At 37.3% G+C, this 17,909-nt stretch overlaps 1 protein-coding gene and 1 non-coding gene across 2 annotated transcripts; both read left to right on the forward strand.

The window, feature by feature from the left end:
• The first annotated feature begins 535 nt into the window (after positions 1-535).
• Positions 536-639, forward strand: LOC130953295 (small nucleolar RNA R71). The gene has a single exon (XR_009075466.1). It is a non-coding gene; the product is annotated as a small nucleolar RNA R71 (small nucleolar RNA).
• A 16,258-nt stretch (positions 640-16,897) lies between these two features.
• On the forward strand, positions 16,898-17,701 carry LOC130949909 (transcription factor GTE12-like). Its single transcript, XM_057878510.1, has 2 exons — positions 16,898-17,101; positions 17,165-17,701. Exons 1-2 carry the CDS (start codon positions 16,898-16,900, stop codon positions 17,699-17,701), a joined length of 741 nt encoding a protein of 246 aa, XP_057734493.1.
• Positions 17,702-17,909: the final 208 nt, after the last annotated feature.

Consider the following 17,909-nt stretch of genomic DNA (forward strand, 5'->3'; position numbering starts at 1 on the left):
TTGGTATGATCTTTGGTTGGAATTTTGGTATGTGGAATTGTTATGTTGGTTGTGGTTGTATGGTTTATGGTTTTGTGGTTGGCTTTGTTGGTTTCCCCACCCAAAGTTTGGGTGGTTTTTCCATCCTGGGTTGTAAGTGTTGGAGTGTGGATCATATGATTGCCTTTGTTGGTTTCCCACATAGTTGGCCTCTTCCCAATCACCTCCTTCAATGCTTACTTCCTCTTGATCTTGTGTGTGTATTGCAGCCACTTGCTTTGTGTCCAATTTCCTTGTGAGCTCTGCTAGTTGCTTGGCAAACACCTTGTTTTGGGCTAGAATTGCATCAACATGGTTCAGCTCCATGACTCCCTTGGTGTTGTGTCTCTCTGAAGCATAGTAGTACTCATTCTCAGCCACTGTCTCAATCACTTCAATGGCTTCTTCCACAGTCTTTTTCCTGTTTAATGAACCTCCTGATGAATGGTCTACAGCCTTCCTTGATTCATAGGAAAGCCCATCATAGAAGATGTGCAATTGCACCCAGTCAGGGAACATGTTGGGTGGACATTTCCTTGTCAATTCTTTGAACCTCTCCCATGCCTCGTAGAGTGTCTCACCATCTTGTTGTCTAAAAGTTTGAACCTCAGATCGAAGCCTATTGACCTTTTGTGGGGGGTAGAAACGTGCCAGAAACTTGCTCTCCACCTCATCCCAGGTTGTTAGGCTGTCCCTTGGGAATGATTCCAGCCACTTAGCTGCTTTGTCCCTAAGTGAAAATGGGAACAAGAGCATTTTATAGGCATCATCCTGGACTCCATTGGACTTCACAGTATCGCAAATTCTCAGGAATTTGGTGAGATGTTGGTTGGGATCTTCACTAGCACTCCCACCAAATGAACAATGATTCTCCACCAATGATATTAGCTGTGGTTTGAGTTCAAAATTGTTGGCCTGAATAGGTGGTTTCTGAATGCTGCTACCCCAATTCCCAGAGGTTGGGTTTATGTATGAACCAAGAACCCTCCTCTCAGGAATGGCATTGTTTCCATCAGCGCTCTCATGGTTGTGAAATTCTCTATCCATGTTGAGATCTAGAGCTTCCTCAAAGTTGTCCTCAGATTCTCCTTCAGATTCTTCCTCTCTCAATACTCTCTTTTCTCTTGCTTCCCTTCTAAGTCTATGAAGGGTCCTCTCTGGTTCGGTATATGGAGGAGTTGATGTCTCTCCTCTTCTACCTGTCATACAAGAACACACCACAAGCAACAAACAAGTGGAATACTCTTGGTTAATGGAAGAGTATTGGTTAGAACAGTTGAGGAATTAATTCAAATAGTTAGTGGGTTAGTGAGTTAGTTGCTAGAATTGAAAGGCATAAGAAAGAAAAAGCAAATAACAGAGTGCAGAAATTAAAATTCAACAAGTAAATTAACAAAACAAAAAAAATGCTCAATCTAGTTAACTTCCAATTTGAGAATTGTCAATCGAAAACCAATCCTCGGCAACGGCGCCATAAACTTGATGCGCTATAAACTGAGTATAGCTACGATTTAGGAAATTGCACAAACGGCAAAATTCCTTCCGGCAAGTGCACCGGTTATCGTCAAGTAAAAACTCACAATAGAGTGAGGTCGAATCCCACAAGGATTGGTTGAATGAGCAATTCGAATTAGAAGTTTGATTAGTTGAGCGGAATCAAGAATTGAATGTGAATTGCATAAAGTAAATTGGCGGGAAATGTAAATTGCAAGGAATTGAAATGACTGAATCTTAAATTTGCAAGAATGAAAGTGCGAGAAATTAAATTGCTGAAATTAAAAGGGGATTGGGGTGATTGCATGAATTGAAATTTCAGAATGTAAATAGAAAGTGTAGATCAGAGATGGGGAGTTCATTGGGTGTTAGGAGATATTGAGATCTCCGAATCAAAACATTTTATCTCTTCCTCAACCAATGCATTCATTAAATTTTGCTTGGCAATCTTATATGATTGGATCCCAATCCCTTGGCTCACCAATTCTCTCTAAAAACAAACAAATTCCCAATCCCTTGGTTTAAATGTTCATAAGAAGAGATGAAGCTTGATCACTGATTATACCACACAATTTCATGGACCACAATTTGGTAGGATTACATGTCACAATATCCATCCAAACCCCAATCCAATTCATTGTGAGAAAGCTTCTCTAGCATGAATCCATCATTCCTTTCCCAAGGTTCCGAAGGATTCCAATTATGGATAGTTTCTTTCCCAAGATAACTAACCAATGGAATTAGATCGAGAAGCTTTCTAACAAAATTCAAGAGAAAAGATTGAAGAAGAAGATGAAACTATTAATGATTCATTGAATTACAATAGAGCTCCCTAACCCAATGAAAGGGGTTTAGTGAGTCATAGCTCTGAATTCAATTACAAAGTATGAAAACTAGCAAAATGAAAAGTTGCAGAGTGTGAAAAGTTCTAACTAACTTAATTTCTATCCTATTTATACACTTTCTAAATTGAGCTTCTGTTGTGTTTCTTGGGCTTTGAGGCCTTTCCTTGCTTTCCTTTTGCTTTAATGGTCCATAATCCTGATGAGGCTGTGATCCAATTCTGCAACATTCATTGAGCAAACTAAGTGATAAACAATTAATGACACAAGACTCAACAAATTGAAGTTCGAGACTCATCAATTCTTCAGGCCCAATCCCATAAACCATGATATTCACTTGGGTTTCACACCATAATACGTTTAAGTTAATAATTGTGCTCAATTGCTAACTTAAACTTCAATACATTTGGCCCAGAAACCCTTTCAAATGGTGGTGTTTAAGTTGAGGTTTAAGTTTTAGTTTAAGGTCAAACTAAAACTTAAACGTGGATTTGGAAGAAAGCAACCCAGGAGAGTGAATATATCGAACACGTTTAACCTCCAGTTTGAGGTCAAACTGGAGGTTAAACTTGGAAATGAAGAAAGCAAGCTCTGGAGGGAATTAGGATCGAACACGTTTAACCTCCAGTTTGAGGTCAAACTGGAGGTTAAACGTGGAATGAAGAAAACACCCTGGAGGAAGGAAAACCATCGAACACGTTTAACCTCCAGTTTGAGGTCAAACTGGAGGTTAAACGTGGAAACACTTCCCTTTCATTGAGTCGTCACTTTGTCCTCTTGTCAACCTTGCCAATTTGATTCCAAATATGGACTATTATACCTCGTTTGAGGTCTACTTTCCAATGCAACTGGAAGCACCTCAATTGGAGTTCTACAACTCGAGTTATACTCCATGGAAGGTGAAGAGGTCAGCTGGCCTGATTGCATGTTGGTATTCTCTTCTATGCACATTACGGGGCTGTTTTCGCCCTCAATTTTTAGTATCCACCATGCATGCCATATATGCTTGGAAAGCTCTAGATGTCTTCTTTCCAATGCATTTTGAATCACCTCATTTGGAGTTTTGTAGCTCAAGTTATTTATGTTTGAAGAAGGCATGGTCAAGCTGTTCCATATAACACGTTTAAGCTCCTGGTGCCTTTCTTACTTCTGGCGTTTAACCTCCAGTTTGAGGTCAAACTGGAGGTTAAACGTGGAAATGCTTCTTGGTGAGAAAAGAAAGTGTCGAACACGTTTAACCTCTAGTTTGAGGTCAAACTAGAGGTTAAACGTGGAATGCTCCCTTGGTTCAAATCATCATTCTGGCGTTTAACCTCCAGTTTGAGGTCAAACTGGAGGTTAAACGTGGAATGCTCCTTAGTGCCCCTTTCTCATTCTGGCGTTTAACTTCCAGTTTGAGGTCAAACTGGAGGTTAAACGCCAGTTACAGCATTTCCTCTCTTCTCATGATTTTGGCGTTTAAGCTCCAGTTTAACCTTAAACTGGAGCTTAAACGTCCCATTTGATATTCAAGCTTCCTTTATTGATTTTTGTTGCTTCCTTGCCTAGCCTCTTTTTCCCTGAAATCATCCAAACAATTGCATCAAAGTCTTGCAAAATTTCATGAGAAATCATCCATTCATAGCATTCAAGTAATATAACTAAAAACTCATGAATTTGCATCATAATCATAATGTTTTGGATGGTTCATTGCTTTGTTGTTCATTTAACCATTCTTGGTTACTTTAAGCTCAAGAAAATGCATAAAACAACTAAAACTAACAGAAAAATGCTAGTGAAACTAGCCTAAGATGCCTTGGCATCAAAAAGACCTCATGATGTGTGCATGGGTATACTAAATATTTGTTGATCAGTTAGATGAAGGACAATGTTTAGAAAGCATGACTAGGGAAGAGTAGAGTGATTACCCTATAGACTAGAGAGATTAGAGTGATATATACTACCAGTGAGGGTTCAGTGCTTAATTCTATGTTCCCTGCTTTCATGAGCTATCTTCTTACAAGTTTACTTGTCTTTATTTTATATGATTTGAATTAGTGAAATCTGATTTATGTTTGTCTTGGAGAACTTATTTATTTTTAACCAAGTAGGTAGAAACATTTTTGCATGTAGTTGCATTCATATAGATAGGTTGCATTTTATACATCCTACCATTCCTCTTCATCTTTATAGTTTCTCTTGAGCTTAGCATGAGGACATGCTATTGTTTAAGTGTGGGGAGGTTGATAAACCACTATTTTATGGTTTATCTTGTGCTTAATTGAGTGGATTTTATCAACTCTTTACCCACTTATTCATACTATTTGTATGGTTTTACATTTGCCTTCCTAATTATGTGCTTTGATTGAAAATATGCTTCTTTGGCCTTAAGTTCCCTATGTTTAATCCTTTCTTATTACCATTAGATGCCTTGATATATGTGTTAAGTGTTTTCAGATATTATAGGGCAGGAATGGCTTAGAGGATGGAAAGAAAGCATGCAAAAGTGGAAGGAATACAAGAAGTTGGAGGAATTGTTAAGCTGTCCAGCCTGACCTCTTCGCATTCAAACAGCTATAACTTTAGCTACAAAAGTCCAAATGATGCGGTTTCAGTTGTTTTGGAAAGCTAACGTCCGGGGCTTCGATTTGATATATAATTTGCCATAGCTGCCCCGAAGTTAGGCATCGCGAACGCGTGAATGACGTGCCCGCGTTGCATCTGCGAACTGCAATCCGCGCGGACGCGTGGATGACGCCTCCGCGTCACTTGGTCGCAACCTGTACGGACCAGAAAGCGCTGGAAGTGACTTCTGGGCTGTTTCTGACCCAGTTTTCGGCCCAGAAAACACAAATTAGAGGCTATGAAGTGGGAGAATGCATTCATTCATGAGGAGGATCTCATAATTCACTTTTTACAATTTTAGATGTAGTTTTTAGAGAGAGAGGTTCTCTCCTCTCTCTTAGGATTAGGATTAGGATTAGGATTAGGATTTTTATTAGGATTATGAATATTTCTTCTGCATCTCAGGTTCAATATTCTTTGTATTTATTTATTTTCAATGTTCCATGTTTGGATTGATTTTCTTATTTAAATGTAATTTGAGGTATTTTCAGATCTATGATTTGTTTCTTTTATTTATAATTTAAATAATTTGGATTTTTTCTTTTGGCTTTGGTTGAGTAATTGGTGACACTTGAGCTGTCAAATAAAGCAGTGGTTGAAATTGGGAGTTGCTGATTAATTTGAGTTCCAATAACTCTAGCCCTTTCCAAAGGAAAGACTAGGACTTTAGGTATCAAATTAATTAGTCCACTTGACCTTCCTTTGTTTAGTAAAGGTTAACTAAGTGGGATTAAAAATCCAATTCTCATCACAATTGATAAGGATAGGACTTCCAGTTCTTGTACCTTGCCAAAGGTTTATTTTCCAGTTATTATTATTTTATTTTATTTGTCATTCAACTAACTTTTTACCTTAATCAAAAACCCCAAAACACACTTTTTCATAACCAATAATAAGAACATACCTCTCTGCAATTCCTTGAGAAGACGACCGAGGTTTAAATACTCGGTTATCAATTTATTTAGGGGTTTGTTACTTGTGACAACCAAAATGTTTGCACGAAGGGATTTTTGTTGGTTTAGAAACTATATCTACAACGCGACTTTATAAAATTCTTTACTAGCAAAAATCCTAACGTCAGTGACCTTTCTGGAGATAAGATAGTTATCTTATCTTATCTTATCTTTATCTTTGAGTGAGGTCATCTTATCTTCAGGGGAACCGCCTTTATCTTTATGGGCTTTGGCTGCCTTTAGATTGGGCTGTGTTCCTTCATTTTGGGCCTGCTTTGGGCTCCTTTGGCGAGTTGGCCGAGCTCTTTGAGAAGAGATCGGGCATTTGGCCGAGCTCTTTGAGAAGTGGTCGGATCGTCTGACCTGAAGAGGTCAGTCGGCTTATCGCTAAACATCCCGGGTCGGACAGCTTGACCCAGGGTATGAACATGACTTAAGATCTCTTTCATGAACTTAGCATAAGAGGATATTTGCTCAAGTTCCTCTGCAAACGGAATCTTGATTTCAAGAGTCCTGAGATAGTCTGCAAAGCAGGCAAATTGTTTATCCTGTTCCGCTTGGCAGAGTTTTTGAGGATAAGGTATTTTGGCTTTGTATTCTTCAACCTTGGTTGCTATAGGTTCATTTCCTATAGAGGTAGGTTGAGAAGCCTTCTTGAGGGAGCTATTATCAGCACTTGCAAGTGTCTGACCACTCATAGGCGTTTGAACACCAGGATTGGAGGCTGGATTGGCGTTTAACGCCAAATTCCCTCCTTTTTCTAGTGTTTGAATGCCAGAACTGAACATGGGTTGGGCGTTTAACGCCAATTTTTCTCCATTTTCTGGCGTTGAACGCCAGAACTGGGCGTCCACTGGGCGTTTAACGCCAGTTTTTCACCCTTTTCTGGTGATTGAACGCCAGAATCATTTCTCTCTGGGCTCTTACTGTCCTTGGAGGGATTTTGGGTAGCAGTCTGCTCATCCTCTATTATTTGTTCTTTTCTTGGCTTTCTGCTGCTTTGAGTTGAGGTATTCAATGTTTTTCCACTCCTTAATTGAACTGCTTGGCACTCTTCTGTTATCTGTTTTGATAACTGCTGTCTTGTCTGGTCAAGTTGTGCTTCCATGTTCCTGTTAGTATCTTTAGTGTCTTGTAACATCTCTTTAAATTCTGCCAACAGTTCTGTCAGATAACATAATTGCTGATTGATTTTAGCAACTTGTTCTAGAGGACTAAGTTTAGTGGATACTGCCTTAGCCTCTTATTTTATGGAGGACTCACTACTTAAGTACAGATGCTGATTTCTCGCAACTGTATCAATGAGCTCTTGAGCCTTTTCAATTGTTTTTCTCATGTGTATAGATTCACTAGCTGAGTGGTCTAGAGATATCTGAGCTTTTGCTGTAAGCCCGTTGTAGAAGATGTCTAACTGCACCCATTCTGAAAAATATTTCAGAGGGGAATTTCCTTAGCATCTCTCTATACCTCTCCCAGGCATTGTAAAGGGATTCATTATCCTCTTGTTTAAAGCCTTGGATGTCCATCCTTAGCTGTGTCATCCTCTTAGGAGGGAAATATTGATTCAGGAATTTGTTTGACAACTGTTTCCATGTTCTTATGCTAGCTTTAGGTTGGTTATTTAACCATCTCTTAGCTTGGTCTTTTACAGCAAATGGAAACAGTAATAATCTGTAGACATCCTGATCTACTCCCTTATCATGTACTATGTCAGCAATTTGTAAGAACTGTGCCAGAAACTCAGTAGGTTCTTCCTGTGAAAGACCGAAATACTGGCAATTTTGCTGCACCATGATAATGAGCTGAGGATTCAACTCAAAACTACTAACTCCGATGGAGTGTATACAGATACTACTCCCATATGAAGCAGTATGGGCTTAGCATATGACCCCAGAGTCCTTCTGGACTGTTCATTTCCACTTAGGTCCATGATGGAGAAAGGGAGATGATGTGGATTTATTTTATTATATTTATTTATAATTTTTTTTCAAAATAATAAGATAGAATAATAAAAAAATTGAAAATATTTTATGAGGATTTTTTAAAAAGAATGACGAGAGAGAAAGTGGTTAGGAGTTTTTGAAAAAGATATGATTTTTTTAAAAATTTTGACCAAATCAAACTAATGAATTCGAAAATTATGAGCAATTAAAGGAAAATATATTTTTTTTTGAATTTTATTATGAAAGAGAAAAACACACAAAAGACACAAGATTTAAACTTTTTAGATCCAATGCTCCTTGTTTTCAAAAATTTTAGAGGAAAAACACCAAGGCACACCAAACTTAGAAATTTTAAGATCAAAACACAAAGAAGACTCAAGAACACTTTGAAGACTCACACGAACAACAAGAACAAAAAGAAAGAACACCAAACTTAAAATTTTTAGAAAACCAAAATAAAATTCTTGAAAACTAAAGAAAAATTAACAAGAGAACACCAAACTTAAAATTTGGCACAAGATTTAATCAAAGAAAAATTATTTTTAAAAAAGTTTTAAAAGGAAGATACCCAATTACTAAGAACACATGCACAAAGCTCTAGCCAACTGAGCTATAAATTTAACGTGTTTTAAAAAGGTATTTAATATATATAATTTTTTGAATACTGATAATTTGAAAATTCACAAGAAAAATAAGAAAAAACACGAAACATGAAAAACTAAAGATCAAACAAGAGAAATAGCAAGAACGACTTGAAGATCAAGCAAGAACAATGAACACAAACTCAAAAATTTAAAGGAAAATAAAAACATGTAATTGAAACCAAACTTAAAATATGAAACTAAACTCAAATAAAAGACTCAAAGAAAAATTAAAAACTAGTGAAGAAAAATAATATTTTTTAAAGATTTTTAAAAGGAATAATAAAAGATGCAATCCTAGTGACTCTAAACCAAAAAGATAAATTTTTCCTAATCTAAGTAAAAAGATAAATCGTCAGTTGTTCAAACTTGAACAATCCTGGCAACGGCGCCAAAAAATTGGTGCACGAAAATTACACTCATACTTTGTAATTCCGCACAACTAACCAGCAAGTGCACTGGGTCGTCCAAGTAATACCTTACGTGAGTAAGGGTCGATCACACGGAGATTGCCGGCTTGAAGCAAGCTATGATTATCTTATTATTCTTAGTCAGGATATCAATAGTGGTTCTTAGATTTAATTGCAAAGAGTAAAAAGCATGAATTTAATGATACTTGTCGTGCAGTAATGGAGAACATGTTGAGGTTTTGGAGATGCTCTGTCTTCTGTATTTCTGCTTTCCTACTGTCTTTTTCTTCACGCACGCAAAGCTTCTTCCATGGCAAGCTGTATGTTGGTGGATCACCATTGTCAATGACTACCATCCGTCCTCTCAATGAAAATTGTCCATGTACATGGCTAATCATCTGTCGGTTCTCACTTGTGCTGGAATAGGATCCAGTGATCCTTTTGCGTCTGTTACTACGCCCAACAGTCATGAGTTTGAAACTTGTCACAGTCATCCCTTCCCAGATCCTACCCGGAATACCACAGACAAGGTTTAGACTTTTCGGATCTCAAAAATGCTGCCAATTGATTCTAGCTTATACCACGAAGACTCTGGTCTCACGGATTGAACGCTCTGTTGTCAGGAGAGGCAGTCAAACTCATGAACCAGGAACCCAAGAGATATACATTTAATCTAAGGTAGAACAGGAATGGTTGTCAGGCACGCGTTCATAGGTTGAAAATGGTGATGAGTGTCACGGATCATCACATTCATCATGTTGAAGTGCGAATGAATATCTTAGAATAGAAACAAGCGTGATTGAATAGAAAACAGAAATAATTGCATTAGAGACTCATAACATCAAAGGTACAAATTCAGATGTAAAATGTCATGAGGTACAAAATAAATCTCTAAAAGTAGTTTTTATACTCAACTAGTAATCTAGGTTTACAGAAAATGAGTAAACTAAGATAGATAGTGTAAAAATCCACTTCCGGTGCCCACTTGGTGTGTGTTGGGGCTGAGCATTGAAACTTTCACATATAGAGGCCTTCTTTAGAGTTGAACGCCAGTTTGTAACTTGTTTCTGGTGTTTGACTCTAGCTTGCAACTTGTTTCTGGCGTTTAACGCCAGAATAGGGCAGAAAGCTGGCGTTGAACACCAGTTTGTGTCGTCTAAACTCAAACAAAGTATGGACTATTATATATTACTGAAAAGCCCTGGATGTCTATTTTCTAACGCAATTGAGAGCGCGCCATTTGGGTTTTGGTAGCTTAAAAAATTTCCTTTCGAGTACAGGGAGGTCAGAATCCAACAGCATCAACAGTTCTTTATCAGCCACTGAATCAGATTTTTACTCAGGTCCCTCAATTTCAGCCAGAAAATATCTGAAATCATAGAAAAATACACAAACTCATAGCAAAGTCCAGAAATGTGATTTTTGCATAAAAACTAATAAAAATATACTAAAAAGTAGCTAGATCCTACTAAAAACTATATGAAAATACCCCCAAAAAGCGTATAAAATATCCGCTTGTCATTGAGGCTATCGAATTTGATTTCCTGAGGCGGGTACCATACTGGCCTGTGAAGCAGAGCATCATGCTTCAACTTGCAAGGGCCTATGATGTGGATTCAAACACAGTGAGGGTGTACGTAGGGGGCATCTGCTTTACCACCGAGATGATCGACAAGGTACTGGGCATACCTTCTGGAGGTCAGTAGTAGTTCTATATCTTTGGACAGCTATTGTACATTTTTCTTGGGTTTGCCAATGCAATAAGTGATTGATTATCCCACCATGTTTCATTAATGTAGACGACATCCTGAAATTGAAGAAGAAAAATGCATCCCATGTTACCATTAAGAGACAATTTCAAAAGAAAACAACAACACAAATGTGGGACTTCGTCTATGGCTGTCCAATGGATATCGAGGAACAATGGATGGATTTTAGATAACACTTTATCCTAATGGTGTTAAAAATGTTTTTTTGCCCAACAAGCCAGCAGACTATCTCCCCATGGCACATCCCACCAATTCTGGATGTCTCAAACCCAAGGAGATTTAATTGGCCATATAAGATATTGAAGTGGTTGGAAGTGGCAATAAAAAAATTCCAGACTGAGAACCATGAAAGATGCGGCGGATGCATGTTCATTTTGCTGGTAACGCAAATAGTTTACATAATTTTCTCCTAGATGTACGACTTATCTTTTAACTCTGAACCTGTAAACTACTGTTATCCAGGTTCTATACTTTCAACGCCTGAAGCATGGTCCATTAGATACATGTTAGGAACCGGTGCCATGGGTTGCTGCATGGGCCGCTGATGAACTTGATAAGAAGGCCAACAGTTTTATCCCCCAGGTACAATCCATGACGATTTCATGTGTAGATTGAACTCTAATACAAATGGTATATGTGATGTGAATGATATATTCAATGGTTTCCATGGTTTAAGTTGATTTTTGATGTCTACTTTCTCTCACATCAAACATATAAGGATGCATCGCGGACAAGTCAAGGATGGGTAAAAAACCTAAGGAAGGAGCAAGTAGCAAAGAACAAGACGAACAAGCAACGCGTAGATGTCTACAACCAGTTTTCGCAAAAGAAAATGGAAAGTGGACACGAAAAACTGCCACACCACCCAAGGTAAATACCTACTTGAGTTGGTGAAAGATAGTTGTTTATTGCTTTAATTAGTGTTAACAATTTGGTATTTAATTCTTCCATGTGGATTTGGCAATATGAGGTGATGTTCATATATTTGTTATTCCTTGGTTCATTACAGCGGTTTGGCAAGGGCAATGATGAAAATAAACAGCCCCTCAAGGACTCAAAACAAGCACCGTCTACTCGGAGTAGGACAAAACTTTCGCAAAGCGACACAGATGTGAAAAAGGTTATCTCTGCTCATTAAAACCACTCATAGTAGTATGCTGGATGTTCGTTTTATTATGTATGCGACTGATATGAGTACTTATCATGCAAATGATGATCTTGGGAATATAGTCACGATTGTAGTCATACATATTATTCCTCTCCTCTCCAGCATGATAAAGTGCTTTATATTTTTTGTTTATCATAGTCTGCTATTTTGGTTATGTTTCTTGCCCTGCTCAATGTGTACACCATAGAAATTCAGGCCTGGTACAAGGAGAAAGTTGCCCATTAGCCAAAGCCAATCGTGCAAAGGCAACAAAATAGCACGTCCAACAGAGACTGTCCCAAAAAGTAAGGGGACACCTTTGGTTGCCCCAGACTCTGATAATGAAGATAACGTGTCACTTGCCAAAAGAAGGCAATGACTATTCCAACGAAGGGGTCCGCCACAAGATGACTATCCAGCGGAGGCCGTGGTAAAGGATGATCATGAAGGGGCTCATGAAGATCATTCTGGTCACAAGGAAGCAGCTCCATGTGCGATCTTCGGCACTTGTCTAGCTTACCGAGTACGATTTTGACAGACAAGTTGTTTTTGGATTACTTTGTTGTCTTAGGTTTTTTGCCCATGGCGTGATTAGAGGTCCTAGTAAGCATAACCAGTTGTTTTAACTAATGTCAGATTCCATTCGTTTGCAGTGAATTTGACGTATCCTGATGCAGTGTTCAGAATTCGAACAAGTGTTGGCAAATGTTGAACAAGGACAGAACACAAGGCCAATAAGCATGGAGCCCTTTCAAACAGTGATGCCAAAGAAGTCACGCTACCATACACCGAGTCTGGGAAGACCCAACTTTTTACTAGGGTTGACTCAGCTTGAAAAGGCACCAACCCCGTCCTCGACCCCTTCAACTCCTCCTAGGCTTAAGAATATAAAGAAGGGCGAGCATAAGAAGAAACAAATCAGAGAAATAAGCTCATCTAATTCAACTTCTGGTGGGCTACAAACAGGGGTGGATTAAATTTTGTGATCTTTTCGAATTGGACTTGAAGTAGGTTCAGCTTGATTGTCAAGATTGGGTGTGTCATCAAGTTTTGGAATGGTTTAAGGGATATTTTTATCCATATGATTGTCTTCCACAATGGGGCTACTGCCTTTAGAAGGAGAAGAGATGAGAGTAAGATTGACATCAATTTAGAAAGGAGAAAGATTAGCCTCCAGGACTTGGATTTGTATAGGATTGACTTGGTTTGACTCGTTTGGTATGTCCTCCTCATGGATAGATTGGATAACTTCATCGATGGGCTGGATGGTACCTTTGATAGAATGAACAATTACCTTAGTTAATTGTTCAATATGTTTGCCAGTTGGTTCGGCATCTTGTTACATTGGTAAGTATTGTGTAAAAATACAACCACTTGATGAGGAACTTGAAGAACGGTACCCCTTCTTATTACCAGGAGCTTTTGTTGTCAAAAATAACGGAAGCTTCTGGGAAAGCCATGTTAAGACTTGATTCATTCTAGATTATTGTTATGACAATTTTATAGAATACTTCTTCTTCTAAAGGTTGAGAGTTTGAGAAGTGAGTGGAGCTTTTTGATGTGCTGTTTGATTTTGAACTACTAGAGATGGAAAAGGAATCACTTGAATGAGTGGGAGTCTTTGGAGAAATTTTGTTGATTTTATCAGATGATCCTTTAATAGAAGATTCCACCTATGATAAAAAATTGAAAGTCTAAGATAAGAGGCTAAGAGTATGACAGTTTAAATCGAATAACTTAAATTTAATTAAAGATAAACTTGTTAGCTGCAGAAGTTGTTTTTGAGCTTTTTTGCTTTTTCTGGTTTTGATATTTTTGTGACTCTGCCTTTCTCTTCGAAACTTTTTGAAGTAATGTTTCAAAAGTTTTTGGAAACGCTTTGATTAATCCTTTCAAAATATCAACCAGAGATTGACTGTAACGGGAGTAGTAACTATCCCACCATTCGATGAAAGACCTGGTAACATAGCTACTGCAGAAAAAAAAAGTGGAAAATAATGACTTCTGTAAGAACCGTAATTAATTAACCGCTTAACTCTAACTACTTACGAATTGAAGAATTAGAGAACAAGGTAAGAACAAATGAATCAGAGAAAAAAAATAAACAAAGAAGCATAAATGAATTTTGTTAAGATGAGAAGTCAAACCTTGCTAGTAACCTTGTTCTTCGGGAACTTCACGGTACCTGCGGTTCTCTCTTTCCACCGGTTTCCTTCCATGTCGAATCGGTAAAACTTCGATTTCCTAAAATCAATTGGAATATAGTAATGACAATTAAAAGCACAGATTTACTGTAATATTCAAAATAAATGTAATAGTCAACAACGGCGATGACAACCACAGTAACGACTCTCTCTCGCGCGTCCCCCACTTTTGCGACGGAAATGGTTCTCGCGGCTCCCTCATTGGTAACCAGGAAGCACGACGGTGACTGGCGCGACGGGAGCAGCTCCTCTTTTCCTTCCTCAGCGACGGTGAAGAGCGAAGCTCCTCTAGCGGCGGCGACGCATTTGGTGATGGCTCCTCCACTCTCATTGTCGCACACACTCTCTCTCTCGGGTTTGACTCGACGGCGGTAGCGGGCTGGGCGCGACGTAGCTGATAGTAAGGCGGCGTCTCCTTCTTTGAGCTCTCCTCTTCCGCGTGGGTGAGGTGGTGCGGGTGGGTATTGTATTGTGTGAGCTGGAGAAGGGAAAAGGGGGAGTGGGTCTGCGGCGCTGTTGTAAGGCAAAAGGGGGGAGGGGGAGTGTGGTGGGTGTTGGGTTCGGGTTTGTGAATTTAAAAGGGGTAAGGTTAGTGTGCTGGAACAGGGAGTGCCGAAAGAGGCATTGCGAGCGCCGGCGATATTTTTCGGATTGTTGGGGTCGCGGAATACTACGGTTCTTTCGAAGGGCCTTTCTTTTTAGGGTGAATACAAAGGGTTGGAAGAGTTTTACACTATGTTTGGTTTAAGGAAAAATAAGAGGAAAGAAAAAGGATGAAAAGAAAATGAGTAAAAAAATTAGTTTTTTTTTGTTCGGATACTAAAAAAATAGAAAGAAAAGAAAATTTTGGTTTGGGTCCTACTAAAAATTTTTTCTCTCTATTACAAGCAAGAAAACAAAGAAGAAAATGTTATCTTTTGTGTATTTACAATATTACCCATAGCTCTATTATTATTAATAATTATTAATATAAATTTAGTTTAAATAGTTTTAATATATTATTATAGTAGAGATTAACATTTAAACATTATATATGTATTAGATAAATAATTTAAATCGAATATATAAAATTATAATATTTTATAATACTTATAAAATACAATAAAACATAAATAAATAAAAATATTTATATTTTATTTTAGTTTTAATTACTCTATTGGTCCCTATAGTTTCAGGAAATTTTCAATTAGGTCCCTATACTTTTTTTTCCTTTTAATTAAGCGTACAAGAAAAAATGTGGCCAAATCTCTAATCAGTCGCCACCCTTATAAAAACGTGGCCATTAACCATTTTTGGCCACGTTTTTAAAGTGTGGTAAGAAAAAGCGTGGCCATAGGCCTTTTTTCTTGTAGTGATGAAATTGAAGAAGCAGTGTAGAGATGGAGACTTACAAACTTAGAAATTCAATAACTCAAAATAAGCAGAAATTAACAATCTCAAAATCAGAAATCAGAAAACTAAATAAAAGTACAAAACAAGCAAAATTAAATTGAAGATCGGCGACAAAGGAGGAAGCCAAGAGATGGCGACGAAGGAGGGGAAGTGAGCTCGAAGAGGGATGTCCCCACTACCGGCGATAGCACCCTCTATCGGAGGAGAAGAGTTCAACGATGAGGGATGGTGATAGTGGTTGGCTGGGCTTAGTGTTAGGTTTCAGGGAGTGAGAGAAACGGGGTGTTGGGGTAAGGTAATTCTTCATTCTTCTTCCTTCTAATTTTTTTTAAAAGATAACAAAATGGCATCGTTTTTAAGGATGCACCAAACCGGAACCATGAAAAAATCCAATCGATTCTGACGATTCATCAGTTGACTATCGATTTGACTAATTTTTTAATCGATTTTTTTTCAGAACAGTTTTATACCTTAACCGAATCAGCTAAATGACCAACTCCTAATTAATCCCGTTGAATCAACCGATCTGGTTTAATTTTTAGAACTATGGGTTTTATAGCCGCTGGACTACCATCGCCAAAGAACACTTTTTTTTTCATTAGTTAAATACAAATGAACTCAATTTCATAATTTCATGGGCTTTCAAACCAAACATTTTCTCATGTTTTGTTTTATTTCTAGTTAGATAATTGATTCACAAATCAAATCAATTACATATTTGTATAGATATTCAAAATCTTTTCGTATAACTTAATTTTTTTATTTTATTTATCATTTTAAAATTTTAAAATACAAAAATAAAGTACTTATTTTGATGTCATTATCTTAATATAAAAATATTTTTTATTTTTTAATGTGTTCAACAAATTTCTAATAATAAAAGTAATAGCACTAAAAAATAAAAAACATCTTTTTTAAAAAAACTATAATTTATATTTTTTTTTAAAAGATCTTTTTGTTAAAAGAAAGATAATTTTTACATAATAAATAAACAAAAAAATTTTTATATTATTATAATAAAAATAATTTTATATTTAGATATCTTATATAAAAAAATTTTTATATTATTATACCTAAATATAATTGATAAATAAAAATTTTTTATATAAGATATCTAAATATAAAATTATTTTTATTTTTTTATTAATTTTTTTAAAAAAAGATAACTTAAAAAAATAGAATAAAATTAAAAAAAAAAACTCAAAAAAGTAGAAGTCACTCAAACAAACCCAAAAATCATATTAAAAAAGAACTACCCAAGTCCAAAAGAATGTACATAATGTCTCCTATGTTATTTTGCCTTGTTTTGTACGTAAACTAGTAACGGTAAAGCAAAGCCTTTTAGTCCTGTATAATACCACATTGTAGTAGTGACTGTACCCCCACAAACTTGTTTGTTTCTTCTTTTTATAATTAAGCCTACCAAAGATCGGGTCTTGAAACCCTTGTTCACTTGAAACATCAACAACCAAGCTTTTCAATGGCAGAGGCAGAGGTTGCCCCAAGAAAGAGACTCATAATTAAGCTTCGTTTGCCGCATTCAAGAACAGTGTCATCTGAAGAGTGCAAACTAAAGGATGATGCTGATACTGAAAAACGTGGACCAGAATTTATGGCTTCTGATTCATGCGGCGAGAAGAGGAAGAAAGATCAACATTGCAGCACTACTGAATACTTGTGTAATGTAATGAAAAAGAGCGATGCAGAACGTTCTAGAACATTGTCAACGGATGCACAGTGCAAATAGAAGAAGGACGATGATGGTGCTGATTCTCGCGGAGGCAGAAAGAGAAGAAAGTTCGCAACTTCTGAAATTTCTGTTTCCACTAAATCTTCTTTGCAAGAACACCACAATTTATGTTCAAGAATTCCAAGAACCGGTTCTAAGGTGCTTGACTCCAAGAACACGAAGAAGGAAGAGGAGATAGAGATTGTTCTAAACAAGCAGAGAATGGATCGTTATCAAAAGATGCAGTGTTGGGTGATCTTGAAGCGCTTAATGGTTGGAAGAGATGGCTGGGCTTTCAATAAGACTCTGGATCCCAAGAAGTTAGGGATTCTTGGTAACAACTGTGAGAGTGTGTTGTTGAAGCCAATAGAGTTTGAGGAAATAGATTCAAAGCTGCACAAATTCGTGTATTCAGAGCCTGATGACTTTGCAAATGATATGAGGCTTTTGTTCTCTTATGGATTCATGTACCCTCAAAGGGATCAGATTCATAGAGTTGCAAGGAAATTCAGTGAGAGCTTTGAAATTACTTGGAAGGATTTGATGGAAAAGTAGTCAACTGAAGAGAAGAAAAGGAACAAGATCTTCAAATGGGGAAGATCGAATAATAAAGCCATGCACCAAAAATTTTAGTACAAAGCTCTAAAACTGTTACCAAAGGAAGAAGCAGAAAGTGGAAGAAGGCCACGTAGGCATCAACGTGTTGGATTCAACTCTTTTGCTAAGTACTATATTATTCTTTCGACAATTTTCTTTACCAATG

The sequence above is a fragment of the Arachis stenosperma genome, chromosome 9 (genome assembly GCF_014773155.1).
Source record: "Arachis stenosperma cultivar V10309 chromosome 9, arast.V10309.gnm1.PFL2, whole genome shotgun sequence".
NCBI lineage: Eukaryota > Viridiplantae > Streptophyta > Magnoliopsida > Fabales > Fabaceae > Arachis > Arachis stenosperma.

What these genes read in the sequence shown, in the direction of transcription:
- LOC130949909 (XM_057878510.1), top strand. Translation starts at nt 16,898, where the DNA reads ATGGCAGAGGCAGAGGTTGCCCCAAGAAAGAGACTCATAATTAAGCTT. An exon ending in CTACTGAATACTTGTGTAAT is followed by an intron (nt 17,102 to 17,164) that starts GTAATGAAAAAG and finishes CAGTGCAAATAG; the next exon opens with AAGAAGGACGATGATGGTGC.